The sequence below is a fragment of the Carcharodon carcharias genome, chromosome 30, assembly GCF_017639515.1.
Source record: "Carcharodon carcharias isolate sCarCar2 chromosome 30, sCarCar2.pri, whole genome shotgun sequence".
Taxonomy (NCBI): Eukaryota; Metazoa; Chordata; class Chondrichthyes; order Lamniformes; family Lamnidae; genus Carcharodon; species Carcharodon carcharias.
The window spans coordinates 4,935,419-4,959,073 of NC_054496.1; the positions used below are offsets into that span (position 1 = coordinate 4,935,419).

The 23,655-nt window shown below is 49.0% G+C and overlaps 1 protein-coding gene across 4 annotated transcripts in view; it reads right to left on the minus strand.

Moving 5' to 3' along the window:
* The window catches only part of atg4da (autophagy related 4D, cysteine peptidase a), a 51,605-nt gene that overhangs the window by 8,340 nt on the left and 19,610 nt on the right, over positions 1-23,655 (minus strand). For 3 of the 4 annotated variants that reach the window (XM_041177050.1, XM_041177052.1, XM_041177051.1), the window contains exons 2-8: positions 7,036-7,345; positions 6,386-6,469; positions 6,054-6,293; positions 4,123-4,489; positions 3,323-3,393; positions 631-776; positions 191-269 (exon numbers count right to left, since the gene is read on the minus strand). In XM_041177050.1, the coding sequence (XP_041032984.1) occupies positions 191-269; positions 631-776; positions 3,323-3,393; positions 4,123-4,489; positions 6,054-6,293; positions 6,386-6,469; positions 7,036-7,252 (1,204 nt within the window). In that variant the 5' untranslated portion in view covers positions 7,253-7,345. The remainder of the gene's footprint in view (positions 1-190; positions 270-630; positions 777-3,322; positions 3,394-4,122; positions 4,490-6,053; positions 6,294-6,385; positions 6,470-7,035; positions 7,346-23,655) is intronic. The other variant, XM_041177053.1, reaches the window with a different exon arrangement.

Sequence of the window (23,655 nt, forward strand, 5' to 3'; positions counted from 1 at the left end):
CTCAATGACTTTCATTTTGCACTCAATGGCCTGAGCAATAAAATCTTATTAGTTTTCCATACAGCTGCCTGCCTCCGACGGATCATTATCACTAAAAATGCACATGCAGCGAGATTCCCAACTCTTTCTTCTTCATTTTCCTTTGTCCACAGCCCAGAACAAAAAAAAACTACTCTGCTCCAACACCTACCTTGAAAGCCAATGAAGTAAAGTGAGTGCTTGGGTTTCCCACCGATGATTCCAATGCAACATTCAAGCTTCAGAATCTCCTACAAACAAACAAGGATTAGTTTTGGTACAGTACCGTGCCATTTGTTTAGCATAGTCACATGAAAGGTGAGACAGGAAGGCACACCTGAGCACACCAGTAGGGAAGCTGTAAGAACTGGTCACCAACGGGATAAAGACAGAGTGCCTGTAAAGCAGGGAGAGTGCTAGGGACGATGCTGCTATTTGGGAAGTGTCATAAGTGCAAGCTCAGTTAAATGTATGGTGCAATGTTTAAGACAGTCATCAAAATACTTTACATTTTAATAGCAAAATGAGTGATTTCCACTGTTAGTGTGCAAGGGAGATGTAAGCACAGGACACGCTGAAAGATTTGTAACTCAATCATCACAGCTCCATTACCTTCACACACTGCATGTACACTGGATTGAGATTTTCTCCTCCAAGTCGAACAGGCACCAGGATAATAACGGACTTCCAATCAAAACCAGGAACTATTCCACCCTTTAACTGTGTCTCACAGAGATTCAGCACGTCTCCTTTGTACACTGTCTCAGACAGGGGAAAAAAAAAGTTGCCAACTTCCAAGTTGCCACAACAAGAAGCATTCTGCTTCAAATCATGTAAAATACTATACACATACAACAGAACTTTGGTTATTCACCACCCCAATACTGGTATTTGATCATCTGGCAGAATTTTTGCAGCATTCAGGTTTACAGCTTTCAAAATTTGGTGAAAAAAAAATCCTAGAAATAAAATATTTAAAATACCTCCTGAGGACTAAAGATCCATTGATCATCAGCCAATTTCCCCTTCAGTATGACACAGAATGGTAACATTCAACATCACAGCATTGCAAAGAGGCTGCTTTGTTTACTTTGTCCCACTAGTAGTCTGAACTCCAGTTGAGGGGGGGTCAGGTGTAGGTGTCAGCCTGGATTCAGGGGTAACATTCGTGCCGCTGAGTTAAGAGGTCACAGGTTCAAGCCCCACTCCAAAGGCTTCAGGTCAAAATCTAGACTGACACTTCAGTACAGTACTGAGGGAGTGCTGCACTGTCGGGGGTTTATATTTTATGAGATAAACTGAGGGCCCTTCTGCCCTCTCAGCTGAAAGCAAAAGATTCCATGTCATTAGCACAACCGGAGCTGGAACGGGGGTAGGGGAAAAGGGTTGTCCTGGTGTCCTAGCTAATCCTTAACCCTCAACCGACATTACTAATGTAGATTATGTGGTTATTTATCTCACTGTTGTTTATGGGACTTTGCTGTGTGAGAGTTAGCTGATGTATTTCTACAGTCCAAAAGCACCCCAGTGGCTCTCAGGTACTTTGGATCATTCCAAGGTCACGAAAGATGCTATGTAAATGCAATTAATTTCCTTTTTTTCTTAGAGAAGGGGCAGTGTGTTATTTTCCTATCAACTGCGGGGGGAGGTATGCAAGGGGTGGGCAGAAGCAGTGCATCTCCACCTATCCTTTAAGGGTAAGCATTTACTTTCAAACCTGAGCAATTCTCCACATTGCCAGATAGATGCCAGAATTGCAGCTGTGGCTGTGCAGCTCCAACAACACTCAAGGAGCTCAACACCATTCAAGACAAAGCAGCTCACTTGACTGGCACACCATTCACCATAATAAACATTCACTCCCTCCACCACTGACGCACAGTAGCAGCAGTGTGTACCAACAAGATGCACTGCAGGAACTCAGAAAGCCTCCTTAGACAGCACTTTCCAACCCACGACTGCTACTATCTAGAAAGACAAGGGCAGCAGATACATGGGAACACCACTAACTGGAAGTTCCCCTCCCAATCACTCACCACCCTGACTTGGAAATATATCGCCATTTCTTCACTATCGCCAGGTCAAAATCCTGGAACTCCCTCCCTAACAGCACTGTGGGTGTACCTACACCACGTGGACTGCAGCAGTTCAAGAAGGCAGATCACCACCACCTTCTCAAGGGCAATTAGGGATAGGCAATAAATGCTGGCCTAGCCAGCAACACCCACATCCCGGGAACGTATATAAAATAACAGAATAAATCATTGGAATGCAGCAAATTCTTCACATTAGTGGGGTTAGGCTGTTACTTCAGAGAAGCTCTTCCAATGCATGAGGAACTGTAAGTCAGGTGACTGGTTCTCCAGAAAATAAATCCAATTACAGCCTTTTCAGCTGGAATGTGACAGCAGATACTTCTGCTTATTTTTTCAGCGTCCTCTTCACCCTACCCAAAACAATATAGCTCATCATCACTGCGACAGGGGCAAAAACTGAAGGAGGAATTCGTCTTGAGCCATCTCACACACTACCCTTCCTACTGCTGGCAAAGCTGTAACATTGAACAATGTCAATACCCACAACAAACTCAAGAGTGTTTGGATCAGAGTTTACTGTGCACTGTGTAAATACATACTTAAAGAATGGGCCTTAACTTCAGCACAGATCCTAATGCAGAATTCTGTGGAAAGGGGATGTTTGACAACACACCAAGTTTGACAACACACCATTCAGAATTAAGCATCTGGATGAACACCTAACACCCTTGAGCAGCTAAATGGAAAATTCAGCTGGTGGTGGCTTGGGAATAGGTTGATTATTCATGTAGCTGACATGGCAGATGGAGAACTGGTAGAATCATAGAATGGTATAGGAGACTAGGAGGCCATTCAGCCCATTGCACCTATACTATCCACTGGAGCCCCTCCCCTGCTAATTCCCCATAGCCCAACAATTCTTTTTCCTTTCAAATATTTATCCAAGTTTGAATATTACTATCAAATCAGGTAGTGCATTCCGGATCACGAGAACGCGCTGTGTAAAAACAAAGTTTCCTCATATCACCTCTAGCTCTTCTGCTATTCACCTTACGTCTATGTCCTCTGGTTACTGACCCTTCTATCACTGCAAATTGTTTCATAACTCTGAACACTTCTAATAAATCTTCCACAAATAAAATTATAGAGGAACTTAACTCCACTAACAGTAACTCATGAAAAAAAACAAGAAAGGGACCTTTACCCTCACTAAATAATTAGTGCAGTACTGAATGTGTACTTCTGTAAGGACCATAGCACACACTCACCTGTGCAGTCCTGTGCTACATAGACAGCAATGTTAAGAGATTCAGTGTCTTCAGCTTTTTCTACTGCCCTCCTGAAAGAAATGGAGAACTAGGATTATGAAGAGTCAAGTAAAACAACTACAGTGATAAAAACATAACTACAAATAAATTTAGCTCTCTTTCTTCAGACCCATTCTGGGGTGAAACTGACGGACCACCAGCAGCCTTTCAGATCCTCAGCCAAGTGACATTCCTTATGTCTGTGCCGAGGCAATATCTCAGCTCGTTATTCAACAATGGAAGGCACTGTAGTCCCAGCCTGATCCTGTCCTATCCCAGTATATGTACAGAGGTAATTTCTGGGAGTAATCACAGGAGAGTGATGAAGAGAAAGGAGTTTGGATTTATATTTTTGCGTATTGCATTATGAACTTACCCAGAAACTATCAGAGGAGCTACTCCCATGGCAGGAAGTAAGTAAAAGGGTGGTATCATTTGGTACTTATGACTCACTTGCCAACAATCTTGGGTCAAAATTTATATTTAATTTCTGACATTAAGTGTTGAAGCTTATGATCCACCCTTCACATCTTGAGCTAGTCAGCACGGTTCAGTGGTTACACTCTTGTCCAAGTCAGGACAGACAGCTTATTCATCTCATTTGCTGTTTGTAGGATCTTATAATTCAAATCGGCTGCTACACTTACCAGTATAATGGCGACTATTTTACAACTAATGGATTACTGTTGGACCCTCTGATGATTTGAAAGGTGCTATAATAATGCAAGTACTTGCTGCTGTTGCAGACAGCTTTTACTCACTTGATTATGTGAGCTACAATGGATGGGCCATACCAGTCCCCAGCCTTCTTGCCAGATCTCTTCCCATATTCCACCAACTGATGTACTCCAAATGGAGCTTTGGGGTGATCTCCAAACCAGGAGATGATTTTCCGGTGCTCCAATTCCTCTTCATCCATAGTGTACTGGTCAATGTTGGCCTGCCTCCATGCTTGTGCATATGTTTGTGTCATAGTGGTTCTCTGCGTATCCCTGAGGCTTCTACTTCTGTCCAATTGCGAGCCAAGAACCTCAGAGAAGATTGGCCAATTTAAAGCGTTTGATTTGGATGGTGCTCTGGACTCAGCTTCTGATTCAACAGACAGTAACACATCAGGCCAGGTCCAGTCTGAAAAAATAAAGGTCATTCAATAGTGACACATACATCACATCCAAGGCTGACCCTGTCCTCACCCAACACATCACACTTTCCAGCAGCAGTGGCTAGATAGCAATCAGGAGCAGGAACCTGAATTTTCTCCTCTTTTGCTTAAGGACAGTAAAGTCAATTGTACAACTGTTACTGCAAACATCAACATTGCCCAGAGATTGAGCCTCAGACCTAGGATTTGAGGAAAATTTTTTTCACCCACAGGGTGGGGGATATTCAGGCAGAATTCACTGCCTGAAAGGATGGTAGAGGCGGGAACCCTCACAACATTTAAGAAGTATTTGGATGAACACTTGAAACGCCATAGCATACAGGGCTATGGGCCAAGTGCTGGAAAATGGGATTGGAGTAGATAGGATAATGATGGGTGTGTACACGATGGGCCGAAAGGCCTCTTTCCATGCTGTAAAACTCTATGACTCTACAACCTTCTAGTCTGTATGGTGGCACTCTTGTTGCATTGGAGAAACAAATATTCAATTCTAAAATTGAATTCTAAAATTTTACATAGCTTTAAAATACGTGAGCATATAAAAACAAACTTCAAGTTTAAAAATGATTACTGGCAATGGTCTACATGCCCATCACAATGACTGTTTCCATCTGACAAAAAGCACTTTAATTTTTTAAACTGGAAAAGTAGTTCTTCAAACATATTATTTTATATGTAGGAACGAAAATTGGACTTAGTGAGGTTTATTGAATACCAGCTTATCACACCTGCAGTTTATGTTAAAATCCGTCTTTAGATTCCAGCTTTAGAGTTACTCTAAGATCTGCATCATGCCTTTGCTATGTATTGCAATATGCTGACAAACACATTAACTATCATATTACATAAGCTTTTATCTTAGTGGGTAACATTCTGCTCAGTACATTTGTTTGCCTTAAAGACCAAATCTGATTGGACTTAGGTGATCTCAACTGGGCTGCAATTAAGGTTAGAGTTTTCTGTGGCAACCTGGGCTAGGATTTGTGGGGAACGCGGGGAAAAGAGAGAGAGAATCAGGCAAGATTACCGATCACAGATTGCTACCCACTGATGTCTGTAGGGAAATGCCAGACTTTAGATGGCATTAAAGAGCAGCATGGTGTTCAGCTGTAATGCCTCACTTGGGTAAATAGCACGGCACCCAATCCCCACGCTTCCAGTATAAAAATGGCCACTTAGACAAGTATTTCTCCCATCAGCACTGTGGGTGTACCTACACCACATGGACTGCAGTAGTTCAAGGTGGCAGCTCACCACCACCACCTTCTCAAGGGCAATTAGGGATGGGCAATAAATGCTGGCCCAGCCAGCGAAGCCCACATCCCATGAATGAATCAAAAAAAAAATCTGTGGATTGCACCTCAGCAACAGGCGGTTTCTCTAATGCAACAAGAGTGCCACCATACAGACTAGAAGGTTATAGAGTCATAGTTTTACAGCATGGAAAAAGGCCTTTCGGCCCATCGTGTCTACACCGGTCATTACCCAGAGAAGAAAGGAGAGCATAAAACAAAAAGGGGCAAGACTTACTTCGAGACAGAAGATGAACAAGAAGTCCTTGAGCCAATAACATCTGCCCACTGCGTAACATGCAACCCCAGCCACAGTCCGTCGTCCACACAGAACCCTCCAGTTGAGGAAATTCACGCCTGTACGTCAGCCAGATGCGTGAAGCAAAGTCCTTCCGGAATAATTCCACCGAGGTAGGAGGGGAATTTTGGTTGTTGCTTGTCTCATAACTTGCGTCTAAGTTTGGTGGTGAATCAGCTGCTGGGAAAAGGAAGCAGGTGATATTATGAGCTCTGGCAGTTAGTGACATTCAATATCACAGTTTGCCCCGGTCTGGGGGATGAACATATTACCTTCTGACTCAAAGCAGTAGCACCGTCCCAGAAGGAAAATCGGGGACGTTTTGCTGAAGTTTGTTCTCCCTTTCACCACCCAACCTATGAAGACACAGAAAAGAAACAGATTAGCACAACTGACTAGTGAGGATAATCCTCTCCACAAGGGCTGACAACACCACTGGCTGAGGGGGAAGGGAAGATATTAAAGTTAGAAGTGAGAGATTGTCTGGATGAACATCAGTAGAGGAACATGTATTAAAACTCATTATTTTACAACATGCGGTCAATTCTCTCGTGCTGTCAGGGTCAGGAACCCATCCAAGCAAGTTCCCTGATCATAATTATCAGCTGTTTTTTTAATGGAAAGGAGAGGCAGGCTTGAAGGCAAGGGAACCAGGGCTTTTAATCCCAGCACAGCTGGTTGATCAGGGCAGCAGTGGTAACTAGAGTTAGCAAGCTCTCAGCTTCAGATCCAGTAACTGCTGCTAGAAAGTACATGAGAACATGAGATAATCAACTGATTTTCAACAATCTCAACAATCATTTAGACAAGATAATGGAGGAACGACAGCAGGTCATGACACAGCATGACACAGTGCTTTCAGTACAGGGCAGCAAGCAAAGAGGAAAGAAACATTCCCATCTTTGCATACAAAAGTCCTCACCATATTTGACATTATTCCATGCTGTCATCAGTTTAGCTTTAATCTTGTCCACCTCATCTGGTTCGTTCTGTTGAGGCTTCTCTGCTGAACTACAATGGCTGTTCCAGCGATTCTCATGATCACTGGGTCCTGGAAGCAATTGCCTTATTGAGTCTGACGGACGCAAGTCTTCCCGGCTTTGGATGTACTGAGCGGAGGAAGGCGAGACGGAATTCATTGGTCATGTAGTTAACTGTGGTAAGACACAGCATTGGTGGACAGTGCATTTATTCATTTGCCTCTTGGCCATCTAAGTTAGAGCAAGAATTGCCTGGAAGAGGGAAAACACATACAAAGGAAGCAATTAAAATTCAGCAAAGTGTGGCAGTCATAAAATTCACAAGGACACAGAACTACAAGCTAAGCAGGCTGAAGGCACAACTGAGTACAGAAAGAATGAGGGATATCCCAATTTGACTTGGGTGTTCTTTCAAGCACATTTATTTTGCTTGGTACAAAATCTGTTTGTAATGAGTTAATGCTGCCACTAGATCCACAATGTGTCTGAAGCAGCAGGTCTAATGATATGCTGTGAACTAGAAAACCCAGGGATGGTACGTACCAGAAGTCAAGTAGCACTGTGATAAGATGAGGACACAAAAGGTGGAAGAAAGAAACACTTGCTAGATTTTTCCAGCATTTACTAGTTTTATTTCAGATTTCCAGTCTATTTTGCACTTGAGCCAGCTTTGTTGGCTGCATTATGGAGGATGACAACACTGCAGTTGTTAAAGTAATAAATTTAATAGGTTGTTCTGATGAAGGCAAATCACACCAACACACAACAGTAAAAGATTTTTTCAGAAGATGAGGTTTCAGTGTATTTCTAATATTTTTTGTCTTGCAAATGCCAAGTTACACAGAATAATAGCACCTACAGGTACAATCCAGATTAATAAAATCACAATTTCAAATTAGGACGGGGCGTGTTGCTACTGGTTTAATAATGCTGGGACAATGTGCGCTGCTACATGTAGAGTCAATGCTGGGGCAGTGTATGCTGCTACACGTAGAGTCAATGCAGGGACAGTGTGTGCTGCTACACGTAGAGTCAATGCTGGGGCAGTGTGTGCTGCTACAGGTACAGTCAATGCTGGGACAGTGTGCGCTGCTACTTGTAGAGTCAATGCAGGGACAGTGTGTGCTGCTACAGGTACAGTCAATGCTGGGACAGTGTGCGCTGCTACACGTAGAGTCAATGCTGGGACAATGTGCGCTGCTACAGGTACAGTCAATGCTGGGACAGTGTGCGCTGCTACACGTAGAGTCAATGCTGGGACAGTGCAAGCTGCTACACGTAGAGTCAATGCTAGACAGTATGTGCTGCTAAAGGTACAGTCAAAGCTGGGACAGTGTGCGCTGCTACAGGTACAGTGAATGCTGGGACAGTTTGCGCTGCTACAGGTACAGTCAATGCTGGGACAGTGCGTGCTGCTACACGTAGAGTCAATGCTAGGACAGTGTGTGCTGCTACACGTAGAGTCAATGCTAGACAGTGTGTGCTGCTACACGTACAGTCAATGCTAGACAGTGTGTGCTGCGACAGGTACAGTCAATGCTGGGACAGTGCGTGCTGCTACGTGTAGAGTCAATGCTGGGACACTGTGTGCTGCTACACGTCGAGTCAATGCTGAGACAGTGTGCGTTGCTACAGGTACAGCCAATGCTGGGACAGTGTGTGCTGCTACATGTAGAGTCAATGCTGGGACAGTGTGCGCTGCTACAGGTACAGTCAACTCTGAGACAGTGCGTGCTGCTACATGTAGAGTCAATGCTGGGAGAGTGCATGCTGCTACATGTAGAGTCAATGCTGGGACAGTGTGTGCTGCTACATGTAGAGTCAATACTGGGGCAGTGTGTGCTGCTAGATGTACAGTCAATGCTGGGACAGTGTGTGCTGCCATACGTAGAGTCAATGCTGGGACAGAGTGCGCTGCTACATGTAGAATTAATGCTGGGGCAGTGTGTGCTGCTACATGTTGACTCAATGCTGGGACAGTGCATGCTGCTACATGTACTGTCAAAGCTGGGGCAGTGTGTGCTGATACAGGTACGGTCAATGCTGGGGCAGTGTGAGCTGCTACAAGTACGGTCAATGCTGCGGCAGTGTGCGCTGCTACAGGTACAGTCAATGCTAGGACAGTGTGTGCTGTTATATGTAGAGTCAATGCTGGGACACTGTGCTGCTACACGTCGAGTCAATGCTGAGACAGTGTGCGTTGCTACAGGTACAGTCAATGCTGGGACAGTGTGTGCTGCTACATGTAGAGTCAATGCTGGGACAGTGTGCGCTGCTACAGGTACAGTCAACTCTGAGACAGTGCGTGCTGCTACATGTAGAGTCAATGCTGGGAGAGTGCGTGATGCTACATGTAGAGTCAATGCTGGGGCAGTGTGTGCTGCTACATGTAGAGTCAATGCTGGGGCAGTGTGTGCTGCTAGATGTACAGTCAATGCTGGGACAGTGTGTGCTGCCATACGCAGAGTCAATGCTGGGACAGTGTGCGCTGTTACATGTAGAGTCAAGGCAGGAACAGTGCGTGCTGCTACGTGTAGAGTCAATGCTGGGACAGTGCGTGCTTCTACATGCAGAGTCAATGCTAGGACAGTGTGTGCTGCTACACGTAGAGTCAATGCTAGACAGTGTGTGCTGCTACACGTAGAGTCAATGCTAGACAGTGTGTGCTGCGACAGGTACAGTCAATGCTGGGACAGTGCGTGCTGCTACGTGTAGAGTCAATGCTGGGACAGTGTGTGCTGCTACACGTCGAGTCAATGCTGAGACAGTGTGCGTTGCTACAGGTACAGCCAATGCTGGGACAGTGTGTGCTGCTACATGTAGAGTCAATGCTGGGACAGTGTGCGCTGCTACAGGTACAGTCAACTCTGAGACAGTGCGTGCTGCTACATGTAGAGTCAATGCTGGGAGAGTGCGTGCTGCTACATGTAGAGTCAATGCTGGGGCAGTGTGTGCTGCTACAGGTAGAGTCAATGCTGGGACAGTGCGTGCTGCTACATGTAGTGTCAATGCTGGGGCAGTGTGTGCTGCTACAGGTACAGTCAATGCTGGGACAGTGTGCGCTGCTACAGGTAGAGTCAATGCTGGGGCTGTGTGTGCTGATACAGGTACGGTCAATGCTGGGGCAGTGTGCGCTGCTACAGGGACAGTCAATGCTAGGACAGTGTGTGCTGCTACACGTGGAGTCAATGCTGGGGCAGTGTGCGCTGCTACAGGTACAGTCAATCCTGGGGCAGTGTGCGCTGCTACAGGTACAGTCAATGATAGGACAGAGTGTGCTGCTACACGTAGAGTGAATGCTAGACAGTGTGCGTTGCTACAGGTACAGTCAATGCTGGGACAGTGTGTGCTGCTACATGTAGAGTCAATGCTGGGACAGTGTGCGCTGCTACAGGTACAGTCAACTCTGAGACAGTGCGTGCTGCTACATGTAGAGTCAATGCTGGGGCAGTGTGTGCTGCTACATGTAGAGTCAATGCTGGGGCAGTGTGTGCTGCTAGATGTACAGTCAATGCTGGGACAGTGTGTGCTGCCATACGTAGAGTCAATGCTGGGACAGTGTGCGCTGTTACATGTAGAGTCAAGGCAGAAACAGTGCGTGCTGCTACATGTAGAGTCAATGCTGGGACAGTGCGTGCTTCTACATGCAGAGTCAATGCTGGGGCAGTGTGTGCTGCTACACGTATAGTCAATGCTGGGACAGTGTGCGTTGTTATATGTAGAGTCAATGCTGGGACAGTGTGTGCTGCGACACGTAGAGTCAATGCTAGACAGTGTGTGCTGCTACAGGTACAGTCAATGCTGGGACATTGTGTGCTGCGACATGTAGAGTCAATGCTGGGGCAGTGTGTGCTGCTACACGTACAGTCAATGCAGGTACAGTGTGCACTGTTATATTTAGAGTCAATGCTGGGACAGTGTGTGCTTCTACACGTACAGTCAATGCTTGGACAGTGTGCGTTGTTCTATGTAGAGTCTATGCTAGACAATGTGTGCTGCTACATGTAGAGTCAATGCTGGGACAATGTGCGCTGCTACAGGTACAGTAAATGCTGGGACAGTGTGCGCTGCTACACGTAGAGTCAATGCTGGGACAATGTGTGCTGCTACACATAGAGTCAATGCTGGGACAATGTGCGCTGCTACACGTACAGTCAATGCTGGGACAATGTGCGCTGCTACAGATACAGTCAATGCTGGGGCAGTGTTCGCTGTTATATGTAGAGTCAACGCTGGCGCAGGGTGTGCTGCTACATGTAGAGTCAATACTGGGGCAGTGTGTGATGCTACAGGTACAGTCAATGCTGGGACACTGTTTGCTGCTACACGTCGAGTCAATGCTGAGACAGTGTGCGTTGCTACAGGTACAGCCAATGCTGGGACAGTGTGTGCTGCTACATGTAGAGTCAATGCTGGGACAGTGTGCGCTGCTACAGGTACAGTCAACTCTGAGACAGTGCGTGCTGCTACATGTAGAGTCAATGCTGGGAGAGTGCATGCTGCTACATGTAGAGTCAATGCTGGGGCAGTGTGTGCTGCTACATGTAGAGTCAATGCTGGGGCAGTGTGTGCTGCTAGATGTACAGTCAATGCTGGGACAGTGTGTGCTGCCATACGTAGAGTCAATGCTGGGACAGAGTGCGCTGCTACATGTAGACTCAATGCTGGGACAGTGCATGCTGCTACATGTACTGTCAATGCTGGGGCAGTGTGAGCTGCTACAAGTACGGTCAACGCTGGGGCAGTGTGCGCTGCTACAGGTACAGTCAATGCTAGGACAGTGTGTGCTGTTATATGTAGAGTCAATGCTGGGACACTGTGTGCTGCTACACGTCGAGTCAATGCTGAGACAGTGTGTGTTGCTACAGGTACAGTCAATGCTGGGACAGTGTGTGCTGCTACATGTAGAGTCAATGCTGGGACAGTGTGCGCTGCTACAGGTACAGTCAACTCTGAGACAGTGCGTGCTGCTACATGTAGACTCAATGCTGGGACAGTGTGTGCTGCTACAGGTACGGTTAATGCTGGGGCAGTGTGTGCTGCTACAGGTACGGTCAATGCTGGGGCTGTGTGTGCTGCTACAGGTACAGTCAATGCTGGGGCAGTGTGTGCTGCTTCAGGTCCAGTCAATGCTGGGGCAGTGTGCGCTGCTACACGTAGAGTCAATGCTGGGGCAGTGTGCGCTGATACAGGTACAGTCAATGCTGGGGCAGTGTGCGCTGCTACAGGTACAGTCAATGCTGGGACAGTGTGTGCTGCTACACGTAGAGTCAATGCTGGACAGTGTGAACTGCTACAGGTACAGTCAATGCTGGGACAGTGTGCGCTGTTATATGTAGAGTCAATGCTGGGACAGTGTGCGCTGTTATATGTAGAGTCAATGCTGGGACAGTGTGCGCTGTTATATGTAGAGTCAATGCTGGGACAGTGTGTGCTGCTACATGTAGAGTCAATGCTGGGGCAGCGTGCGCTGCTACAGGTACAGACTATGCTGGGACAGTGCGTGCTGCTACACGTAGAGTCAATGCTAGGACAGTGTGTGCTGCTACAGGTACAGTCAATGCTGGGAAAGTGCGTGCTGCTACAGGTACAGTCAATGCTAGAGAGTGTGTGCTGGAAAAGGTACAGTTAATGCTGGGACAGTGTGCGCTGTTATTGCTGGGACAGTGTGCGCTGTTAAATGTAGAGTCAATGCTGGGAGAGTGCATGCTGCTACATGGAGAGTCAATGCTGGGGCAGTGTGTACTACTACAGGTACAGTCAATGCAGGGACAGTGTGCGCTGATACACGTAGAGTCAATGCTGGGACAGTGCGTGCTGCAACAGGTAGAGTCAATGCTGGGTCAGTGTGTGCGGCTACAGGTACGGTCAATGCTGGGACAGTGTGTGCTGCTACACGTAGAGTCAAGGCTGGAGCAGTGTGCGCTGCTACAGGTACAGACAATGCTGGGGCAGTGTGCGCCTCTACTGGCACTGTCAATGCTGTGACAGTGCGTGCTGCTACACGTAGAGTCAAAGCTAGGACAGTGTGTGCTGCTCCATGTAGAGTCAAAGCTGGGACAGTGCATGCTGCTACATGCAGAGTCAGTGCTGGGGCAGTGTGTGCTGCTACACGTACAGTCAATGCTGCGACAGTGTGCATTGTTATATGTAGGGTCAATGCTGGAACAGTGTGTGCTGCGATACGTAGAGTCAATGCTAGACAATGTGTGCTGCTACAGGTACAGTCAATGCTGGAACAGTGTGTGCTGCGACATGTAGAGTCAATGCAGGGGCAGTGTGTGCTGCTACACGTACAGTCAATGCTGCTACAGTGCGCGCTGTTATATGTAGAGTCAATGCTGGGACAGTGTGTGCTGCTACATGTAGAGTCAATGCTGGGACAGTGCGTGCTGCTACACGTCGAGTCAATGCTAGGACAGTGTGTGCTGCTACACGTAGAGTCAATGCTAGGACAGTGTGTGCTGCTACACGTAGAGTCAATGCTAGGACAGTGTGCGCTGCTACACGGAGAGTCAATGCTAGACAGTGTGTGCTGCTACAGGTACAGTCAATGCTGGGACAGTGTGCGCTGTTACACGTAGAGTCAATGGTGGGGCAGTGTGCGCTGCTACAGGTACAGTCAATGATGGTGCAGTGTGTGTTGTTACACGTAGAGTCAATGCTGGGACAGTGTGCGCTACTACAGGTACAGTCAATGCTAGTGCAGTGTGTGCTGCGACATGTAGAGTCAATGCTGGGGCAGTGTGTGCTGCTACAGGTACAGTCAATGCTAGTACAGTGTGTGCTGCTACACGTAGAGTCAATGCTGGGACAATGTGCGCTGCTACAGGTACAGTCAATGCTGGGACAGTGTGCGCTGCTACACGTAGAGTCAATGCTGGGACAATGTGCGCTGCTACACGTACAGTCAATGCTGGGACAATGTGCGCTGCTACAGGGACAGTCAATGCTAGGACAGTGTGTGCTGCTACACGTGGAGTCAATGCTGGGGCAGTGTTCGCTGTTATATGTAGAGTCAATGCTGGCGCAGGGTGTGCTGCTACATGTAGAGTCAATACTGGGGCAGTGTGTGCTGCAAATGTACAGTCAATGCTGGGACAGTGTGCGCTGCTACATGTAGAGTTACTGCTGGGGCAGTGAGTGCTGCTACATGTAGACTCAATGCTGGGACAGTGCGTGCTGCTACATGTAGTGTCAATGCTGGGGCAGTGTGTGCTGCTACAGGTAGAGTCAATGCTGGGACAGTGTGCGCTGCTACAGGTAGAGTCAATGCTGGGGCTGTGTGTGCTGATACAGGTACGGTCAATGCTGGGGCAGTGTGCGCTGCTACAGGGACAGTCAATGCTAGGACAGTGGGTGCTGCTACACGTGGAGTCAATGCTGGGGCAGTGTGCGCTGCTACAGGGATAGTCAATCCTGGGGCAGTGTGCGCTGCTACAGGTACAGTCAATGATAGGACAGTGTGTGCTGCTACACGTGGAGTGAATGCTAGACAGTGTGTGCTGCTACAGGAACAGTCAATGCTGGGACAGTGTGCGCTGTTATATGTAGAGTCAATGCAGGAACAGTGCGTGCTGCTACATGTAGAGTCAATGCTGGGACAGTGCGTGCTTCTACATGCAGAGTCAATGCTGGGGCACTGTGTGCTGCTACACTTACAGTCAATGCTTGAACAGTGTGCGTTGTTATATGTAGAGTCAATGCTGGGACAGTGTGTGCTGCTACACATAGAATCAATGGTAGACAGTGTGTGCTGCTACAGGTACAGTCAATGCTGGGACAGTGTGCGCTGCTACACGTAGAGTCAATGCTAGGACAGTGTGTGCTGCAACACGTAGAGTCAATGCTAGACAGTGTGTGCTGCTACAGGTACAGTCATTGCTGGGACAGTGTGCGCTGTTATATGTAGAATCAATGCTGGGACAGTGCGTGCTGCTACATGTAGAGTCAATGCTAGGACAATATGTGCTGCTACACGTAGATTCAATGCTAGACAGTGTGTGCTGCTACAGGTACAGGCAATGCTGGGACAGTGTGCGCTGTTACACGTAGAGTCAATGGTGGGGCAGTGTGCGCTGCTACAGGTACAGTCAATGATGGTGCAGTGTGTGCTGCTACATGTAGAGTCAATGCTGGGGCAGTGTGTGCTGCTACAGGTACAGTCAATGCTGGGACAGTGTGTGTTGTTACACGTAGAGTCAATGCTGGGACAGTGTGCGCTACTACAGGTACAGTCAATGCTAGTGCAGTGTGTGCTGCTACATGTAGAGTCAATGCTGGGGCAGTGTGTGCGGCTACAGGTACAGTCAATGCTTGTACAGTGTGTGCTGCTACACGTAGAGTCAATGCTGGGACAATGTGCGCTGCTACAGGTACAGTCAATGCTGGGACAGTGTGCGCTGCTACACGTAGAGTCAATGCTGGGACAATGTGCGCTGCTACACGTAGAGTCAATGCTGGGACAATGTGCGCTGCTACAGGTACAGTCAATGCTGGGGCAGTGTTCGCTGTTATATGTAGAGTCAATGCTGGGACAGTGTGTGCTGCTACATGTAGAGTCAATGCTGGGACAGTGCGTGCTGCTACACGTCGAGTCAATGCTAGGACAGTGTGTGCTGCTACACGTAGAGTCAATGCTAGGACAATATGTGCCGCTACACGTAGAGTCAATGCTAGACAGTGTGTGCTGCTACAGGTACAGTCAATGCTGGGACAGTGTGCGCTGTTACACGTAGAGTCAATGGTGGGGCAGTGTGCGCTGCTACAGGTACAGTCAATGATGGTGCAGTTTGTGCTGCTACATGTAGAGTCAATGCTGGGGCAGTGTGTGCTGCTACAGGTACAGTCAATGCTGGGACAGTGTGTGTTGTTACACGTAGAGTCAATGCTGGGACAGTGTGCGCTACTACAGGTACAGTTAATGCTAGTGCAGTGTGTGCTGCTACATGTAGAGTCAATGCTGGGGCAGTGTGTGCTGCTACAGGTACAGTCAATGCTTGTACAGTGTGTGCTGCTACACGTAGAGTCAATGCTGGGACAATGTGCGCTTCTACAGGTGCAGTCAATGCTGGGACAGTGTGCGCTGCTACACGTAGAGTCAATGCTGGGACAATGTGCGCTGCTACAGGTACAGTCAATGCTGGGGCAGTGTTCGCTGTTATATGTAGAGTCAATGCTGGCGCAGTGTGTGCTGCTACATGTAGAGTCAATACTGGGGCAGTGTGTGCTGCTACAGGTACAGTCAATGCTGGGACAGTGTGTGCTGCTACACGTAGAGTCAATGCTGGGACAGTGTGTGCTGCTACACGTAGAGTCAATGCTGGGACAGTGTGCACGGCTACACGTAGAGTCAATGCAGGGACAATGTGTGCTGCTATATGTCGAGTCAATGCTGGGACAGTGTGCGCTGCTACAGGTACAGTCAATGCTGGGACAGTGCGTGCTGCTACATGTAGAGTCAATGCTGGGACAGTGCAAGCTGCTACACGTAGAGTCAATGCTAGACAGTATGTGCTGCCAAAGGTACAGTCAAAGCTGGGACAGTGTGCGCTGATACAGGTACAGTGAATGCTGGGACAGTGTGCGCTGCTACAGGTACAGTCAATGCTGGGACAGTGTGCGCTGTTTTATGTAGAGTTAATGCTGGGACAGTGTGCGCTGTTATATGTAGAGTCAGTGCTGGGACAGTGTGTGCTGCTACATGTATAGTCAATGCTGGGGCAGCGTGCGCTGCTACAGGTACAGTCAATGCTGGGACAGTGCGTGTTGCTACATGTAGAGTCAATGCTGGGACAGTGTGTGCTGCTACACGTAGAGTCAATGCTAGACAGTATGTGCTGCTAAAGGTACAGTCAATGCTGGGAGAGTGCGTGCTGCTACATGTAGAGTCAATGCTGGGACACTGTGTGCTGCTACACGTCGAGTCAATGCTGAGACAGTGTGCGTTGCTACAGGTACAGTCAACTCTGAGACAGTGCGTGCTGCTACATGTAGAGTCAATGCTGGGGCAGTGTGTGCTGCTACATGTAGAGTCAATGCTGGGGCAGTGTGTGCTGCTAGATGTACAGTCAATGCTGGGACAGTGCATGCTGCTACATGTAGACTCAATGCTGGGACAGTGCGTGCTGCTACATGTAGACTCAATGCTGGGACAGTGTGTGCTGCTACAGGTACGGTTAATGCTGGGGCAGTGTGCGCTGCTACAGGTACGGTCAATGCTGGGGCTGTGTGTGCTGCTACAGGTACAGTCAATGCTGGGGCAGTGTGTGCTGCTTCAGGTCCAGTCAATGCTGGGGAAGTGTGCGCTGCTACACGTAGAGTCAATGCTGGGGCAGTGTGCGCTGATACAGGTACAGTCAATGCTGGGGCAGTGTGCGCTGATACAGGTACAGTCAATGCTGGGACAGTGTGTGCTGCTACACGTAGAGTCAATGCTGGGACAATGTGCGCTGCTACACGTACAGTCAATGCTGGGACAATGTGCGCTGCTACACGTACAGTCAATGCTGGCGCAGTGTTCGCTGTTATATGTAGAGTCAATGCTGGCGCAGGGTGCGCTGCTACATGTAGAGTCAATACTGGGGCAGTGTGTGCTGCTACAGGTACAGTCAATGCTGGGACAGTGCGTGCTGCTACACGTAGAGTCAATGCTGGGACAGTGTGCACGGCTACACGTAGAGTCAATGCAGGGACAATGTGTGCTGCTATATGTCGAGTCAATGCTGGGACAGTGTGCGCTGCTACAGTTACAGTCAATGCTGGGACAGTGCGTGCTGCTACATGTAGAGTCAATGCTGGGACAGTGCAAGCTGCTACACGTAGAGTCAATGCTAGACAGTATGTGCTGCTAAAGGTACAGTCAAAGCTGGGACAGGGTGCGCTGCTACAGGTACAGTGAATGCTGGGACAGTGTGCGCTGCTACACGTAGAGTCAATGCTAGGACAGTGTGTGCTGCTACACGTAGAGTCAATGCTAGACAGTGTGTGCTGCTACACGTAGAGTCAATGCTAGACAGTGTGTGCTGCGACAGGTACAGTCAATGATGGGACAGTGCGTGCTGCTACATGTAGAGTCAATGCTGGGACAGTGTGCGTTGCTACAGGTACAGCCAATGCTGGGACAGTGTGTGCTGCTACATGTACAGTCAATGCTGGGACAGTGTGCGCTGCTACAGGTACAGTCAACTCTGAGACAGTGCGTGCTGCTACATGTAGAGTCAATGCTGGGAGAGTGCATGCTGCTACATGTAGAGTCAATACTGGGGCAGTGTGTGCTGCTACATGTAGAGTCAATGCTGGGGCAGTGTGTGCTGCTAGATGTACAGTCAATGCTGGGACAGTGTGTGCTGCCATACGTAGAGTCAATGCTGGGACAGAGTGCGCTGCTACATGTAGAATTAATGCTGGGGCAGTGTGTGCTGCTACATGTAGACTCAATGCTGGGACAGTGCATGCTGCTACATGTACTGTCAATGCTGGGGCAGTGTGAGCTGCTACAAGTACGGTCAATGCTGGGGCAGTGTGAGCTGCTACAAGTACGGTCAATGCTAGGACAGTGTGTGCTGTTATATGTAGAGTCAATGCTGGGACACTGTGCTGCTACACGTCGAGTCAATGCTGAGACAGTGTGCGTTGCTACAGGTACAGTCAATGCTGGGACAGTGTGTGCTGCTACATGTAGAGTCAATGCTGGGACAGTGTGCGCTGCTACAGGTACAGTCAACTCTGAGACAGTGCGTGCTGCTACATGTAGACTCAATGCTGGGACAGTGTGTGCTGCTACAGGTACGGTTAATGCTGGGGCAGTGTGTGCTGCTACAGGTACGGTCAATGCTGGGGCTGTGTGTGCTGCTACAGGTACAGTCAATGCTGGGGCAGTGTGCGCTGATACAGGTACAGTCAATGCTGGGGCAGTGTGCGCTGCTACAGGTACAGTCAATGCTGGGACAGTGTGTGCTGCTACACGTAGAGTCAATGCTGGGACAGTGCGTGCTGCAACAGGTAGAGTCAATGCTGGGTCAGTGTGTGCGGCTACAGGTACGGTCAATGCTGGGACAGTGTGTGCTGCTACACGTGGAGTCAAGGCTGGAGCAGTGTGCGCTGCTACAGGTACAGACAATGCTGGGGCAGTGTGCGCCTCTACTGGCACTGTCAATGCTGGGACAGTGCGTGCTGCTACACGTAGAGTCAAAGCTAGGACAGTGTGTGCTGCTCCATGTAGAGTCAAAGCTGGGACAGTGCATGCTGCTACATGCAGAGTCAGTGCTGGGGCAGTGTGTGCTGCTACACGTACAGTCAATGCTGGGACAGTGTGCGTTGTTATAGGTAGGGTCAATGCTGGAACAGTGTGTGCTGCGATACGTAGAGTCAATGCTAGACAATGTGTGCTGCTACAGGTACAGTCAATGCTAGAGATTGTGTGCTGGAAAAGGTACAGTTAATGCTGGGACAGTGTGCGCTGTTATTGCTGGGACAGTGTGCGCTGTTATATGTAGAGTCAATGCTGGGAGAGTGCATGCTGCTACATGGAGAGTCAATGATGGGGCAGTGTGTACTGCTACAGGTACAGTCAATGCAGGGATAGTGTGCGCTGATACACGTAGAGTCAATGCTGGGACAGTGCGTGCTGCAACAGGTAGAGTCAATGCTGGGACAGTGTGTGCTGCTACACGTAGAGTCAATGCTAGGACAGTGTGTGCTGCTACACGTAGAGTCAATGCTAGGACAGTGTGCGCTGCTACACGGAGAGTCAATGCTAGACAGTGTGTGCTGCTACAGGTACGGTTAATGCTGGGGCAGTGTGCGCTGCTACAGGTACGGTCAATGCTGGGGCTGTGTGTGCTGCTACAGGTACAGTCAATGCTGGGGCAGTGTGTGCTGCTACAGGTACAGTCAATGCTGGGGCAGTGTGTGCTGCTTCAGGTCCAGTCAATGCTGGGGAAGTGTGCGCTGCTACACGTAGAGTCAATGCTGGGGCAGTGTGCGCTGATACAGGTACAGTCAATACTGGGGCAGTGTGTGCTGCTACAGGTACAGTCAATGCTGGGACAGTGCGTGCTGCTACACGTAGAGTCAATGCTGGGACAGTGTGCACGGCTACACGTAGAGTCAATGCAGGGACAATGTGTGCTGCTATATGTCGAGTCAATGCTGGGACAGTGTGCGCTGCTACAGTTACAGTCAATGCTGGGACAGTGCGTGCTGCTACATGTAGAGTCAATGCTGGGACAGTGCAAGCTGCTACACGTAGAGTCAATGCTAGACAGTATGTGCTGCTAAAGGTACAGTCAAAGCTGGGACAGGGTGCGCTGCTACAGGTACAGTGAATGCTGGGACAGTGTGCGCTGCTACAGGTACAGTCAATGCTGGGACAGTGCGTGCTGCTACACGTAGAGTCAATGCTAGGACAGTGTGTGCTGCTACACGTAGAGTCAATGCTAGACAGTGTGTGCTGCTACACGTAGAGTCAATGCTAGACAGTGTGTGCTGCGACAGGTACAGTCAATGATGGGACAGTGCGTGCTGCTACATGTAGAGTCAATGCTGGGACACTTTGCTGCTACACGTCGAGTCAATGCTGAGACAGTGTGCGTTGCTACAGGTACAGCCAATGCTGGGACAGTGTGTGCTGCTACATGTAGAGTCAATGCTGGGACAGTGTGCGCTGCTACAGGTACAGTCAACTCTGAGACAGTGCGTGCTGCTACATGTAGAGTCAATGCTGGGAGAGTGCATGCTGCTACATGTAGAGTCAATACTGGGGCAGTGTGTGCTGCTACATGTAGAGTCAATGCTGGGGCAGTGTGTGCTGCTAGATGTACAGTCAATGCTGGGACAGTGTGTGCTGCCATACGTAGAGTCAATGCTGGGACAGAGTGCGCTGCTACATGTAGAATTAATGCTGGGGCAGTGTGTGCTGCTACATGTAGACTCAATGCTGGGACAGTGCATGCTGCTACATGTACTGTCAATGCTGGGGCCGTGTGAGCTGCTACAAGTACGGTCAATGCTGGGGCAGTGTGCGCTGCTACAGGTACAGTCAATGCTAGGACAGTGTGTGCTGTTATATGTAGAGTCAATGCTGGGACACTGTGCTGCTACACGTCGAGTCAATGCTGAGACAGTGTGCGTTGCTACAGGTACAGTCAATGCTGGGACAGTGTGTGCTGCTACATGTAGAGTCAATGCTGGGACAGTGTGCGCTGCTACAGGTACAGTCAACTCTGAGACAGTGCGTGCTGCTACATGTAGACTCAATGCTGGGACAGTGTGTGCTGCTACAGGTACGGTTAATGCTGGGGCAGTGTGTGCTGCTACAGGTACGGTCAATGCTGGGGCTGTGTGTGCTGCTACACGTAGAGTCAATGCTAGGACAGTGTGTGCTGCTACACGTAGAGTCAATGCTAGGACAGTGTGCGCTGCTACACGGAGAGTCAATGCTAGACAGTGTGTGCTGCTACAGGTACAGTCAATGCTGGGACAGTGTGCGCTGTTACACGTAGAGTCAATGGTGGGGCAGTGTGCGCTGCTACAGGTACAGTCAATGATGGTGCAGTGTGTGCTGCTACATGTAGAGTCAATGCTGGGGCAGTGTGTGCTGCTACACGTAGAGTCAATGCTGGGACAATGTGCGCTGCTACAGGTACAGTCAATGCTGGGACAGTGTGCGCTGCTACATGTAGAGTCAATGCTGGGACAATGTGCGCTGCTACACGTAGAGTCAATGCTGGGACAATGTGCGCTGCTACAGGTACAGTCAATGCTGGGGCAATGTTCGCTGTTATATGTAGAGTCAATGCTGGGACAGTGTGTGCTGCTACATGTAGAGTCAATGCTGGGACAGTGTGTGCTGCTACACGTCGAGTCAATGCTAGGACAGTGTGTGCTGCTACACGTAGAGTCAATGCTAGGACAATATGTGCTGCTACACGTAGAGTCAATGCTAGACAATGTGTGCTGCTACAGGTACAGTCAATGCTGGGACAGTGTGCGCTGTTACACGTAGAGTCAATGGTGGGGCAGTGTGCGCTGCTACAGGTACAGTCAATGATGGTGCAGTGTGTGCTGCTACATGTAGAGTCAATGCTGGGGCAGTGTGTGCTGCTACAGGTACAGTCAATGCTGGGACAGTGTGTGTTGTTACACGTAGAGTCAATGCTGGGACAGTGTGCGCTACTACAGGTACAGTCAATGCTAGTGCAGTGTGTGCTGCTACATGTAGAGTCAATGCTGGGGCAGTGTGTGCTGCTACAGGTACAGTCAATGCTTGTACAGTGTGTGCTGCTACACGTAGAGTCAATGCTGGGACAATGTGCGCTGCTACAGGTACAGTCAATGCTGGGACAGTGTGCGCTGCTACACGTAGAGTCAATGCTGGGACAATGTGCGCTGCTACACGTAGAGTCAATGCTGGGACAATGTGCGCTGCTACAGGTGCAGTCAATGCTGGGGCAGTGTTCGCTGTTATATGTGGAGTCAATGCTGGCGCAGTGTGTGCTGCTACATGTAGAGTCAATACTGGGGCAGTGTGTGCTGCTACAGGTTACGTCAATGCTGGGACAGTGCGTGCTGCTACACGTAGAGTCAATGCTGGGACAGTGTGCACGGCTACACGTAGAGTCAATGCAGGGACAATGTGTGCTGCTATATGTCGAGTCAATGCTGAGACAGTGTGCGCTGCTACAGGTACAGTCAATGCTGGGACAGTGCGTGCTGCTACATGTAGAGTCAATGCTGGGACAGTGCAAGCTGCTACACGTAGAGTCAATGCTAGACAGTATGTGCTGCCAAATACAGTCAAAGCTGGGACAGTGTGCGCTGATACAGGTACAGTGAATGCTGGGACAGTGTGCGCTGCTACAGGTACAGTCAATGCTGGGGCAGTGTGCGCTGTTTTATGTAGAGTCAATGCTGGGACAGTGTGCGCTGTTATATGTAGAGTCAGTGCTGGGGCAGCGTGCGCTGCTACAGGTACAGTCAATGCTGGGACAGTGCGTGTTGCTACATGTAGAGTCAATGCTGGGACAGTGTGTGCTGCTACACGTAGAGTCAATGCTAGAAAGTATGTGCTGCTAAAGGTACAGTCAATGCTGGGACAGTGCGTGCTGCTACATGTAGAGTCAATGCTGGGACACTGTGTGCTGCTACACGTCGAGTCAATGCTGAGACAGTGTGCGTTGCTACAGGTACAGTCAATGCTGGGACAGTGTGTGCTGCTACATGTAGAGTCAATGCTGGGACAGTGTGCGCTGCTACAGGTACAGTCAACTCTGAGACAGTGCGTGCTGCTACATGTAGACTCAATACTGGGAGAGTGCATGCTGCTACATGTAGAGTCAATGCTGGGGCAGTGTGTGCTGCTACATGTAGAGTCAATGCTAGGGCAGTGTGTGCTGCTAGATGTACAGTCAATGCTGGGACAGTGCGTGCTGCTACATGTAGACTCAATGCTGGGACAGTGCGTGCTGCTACATGTAGACTCAATGCTGGGACAGTGTGTGCTGCTACAGGTACGGTTAATGCTGGGGCAGTGTGTGCTGCTACAGGTACGGTCAATGCTG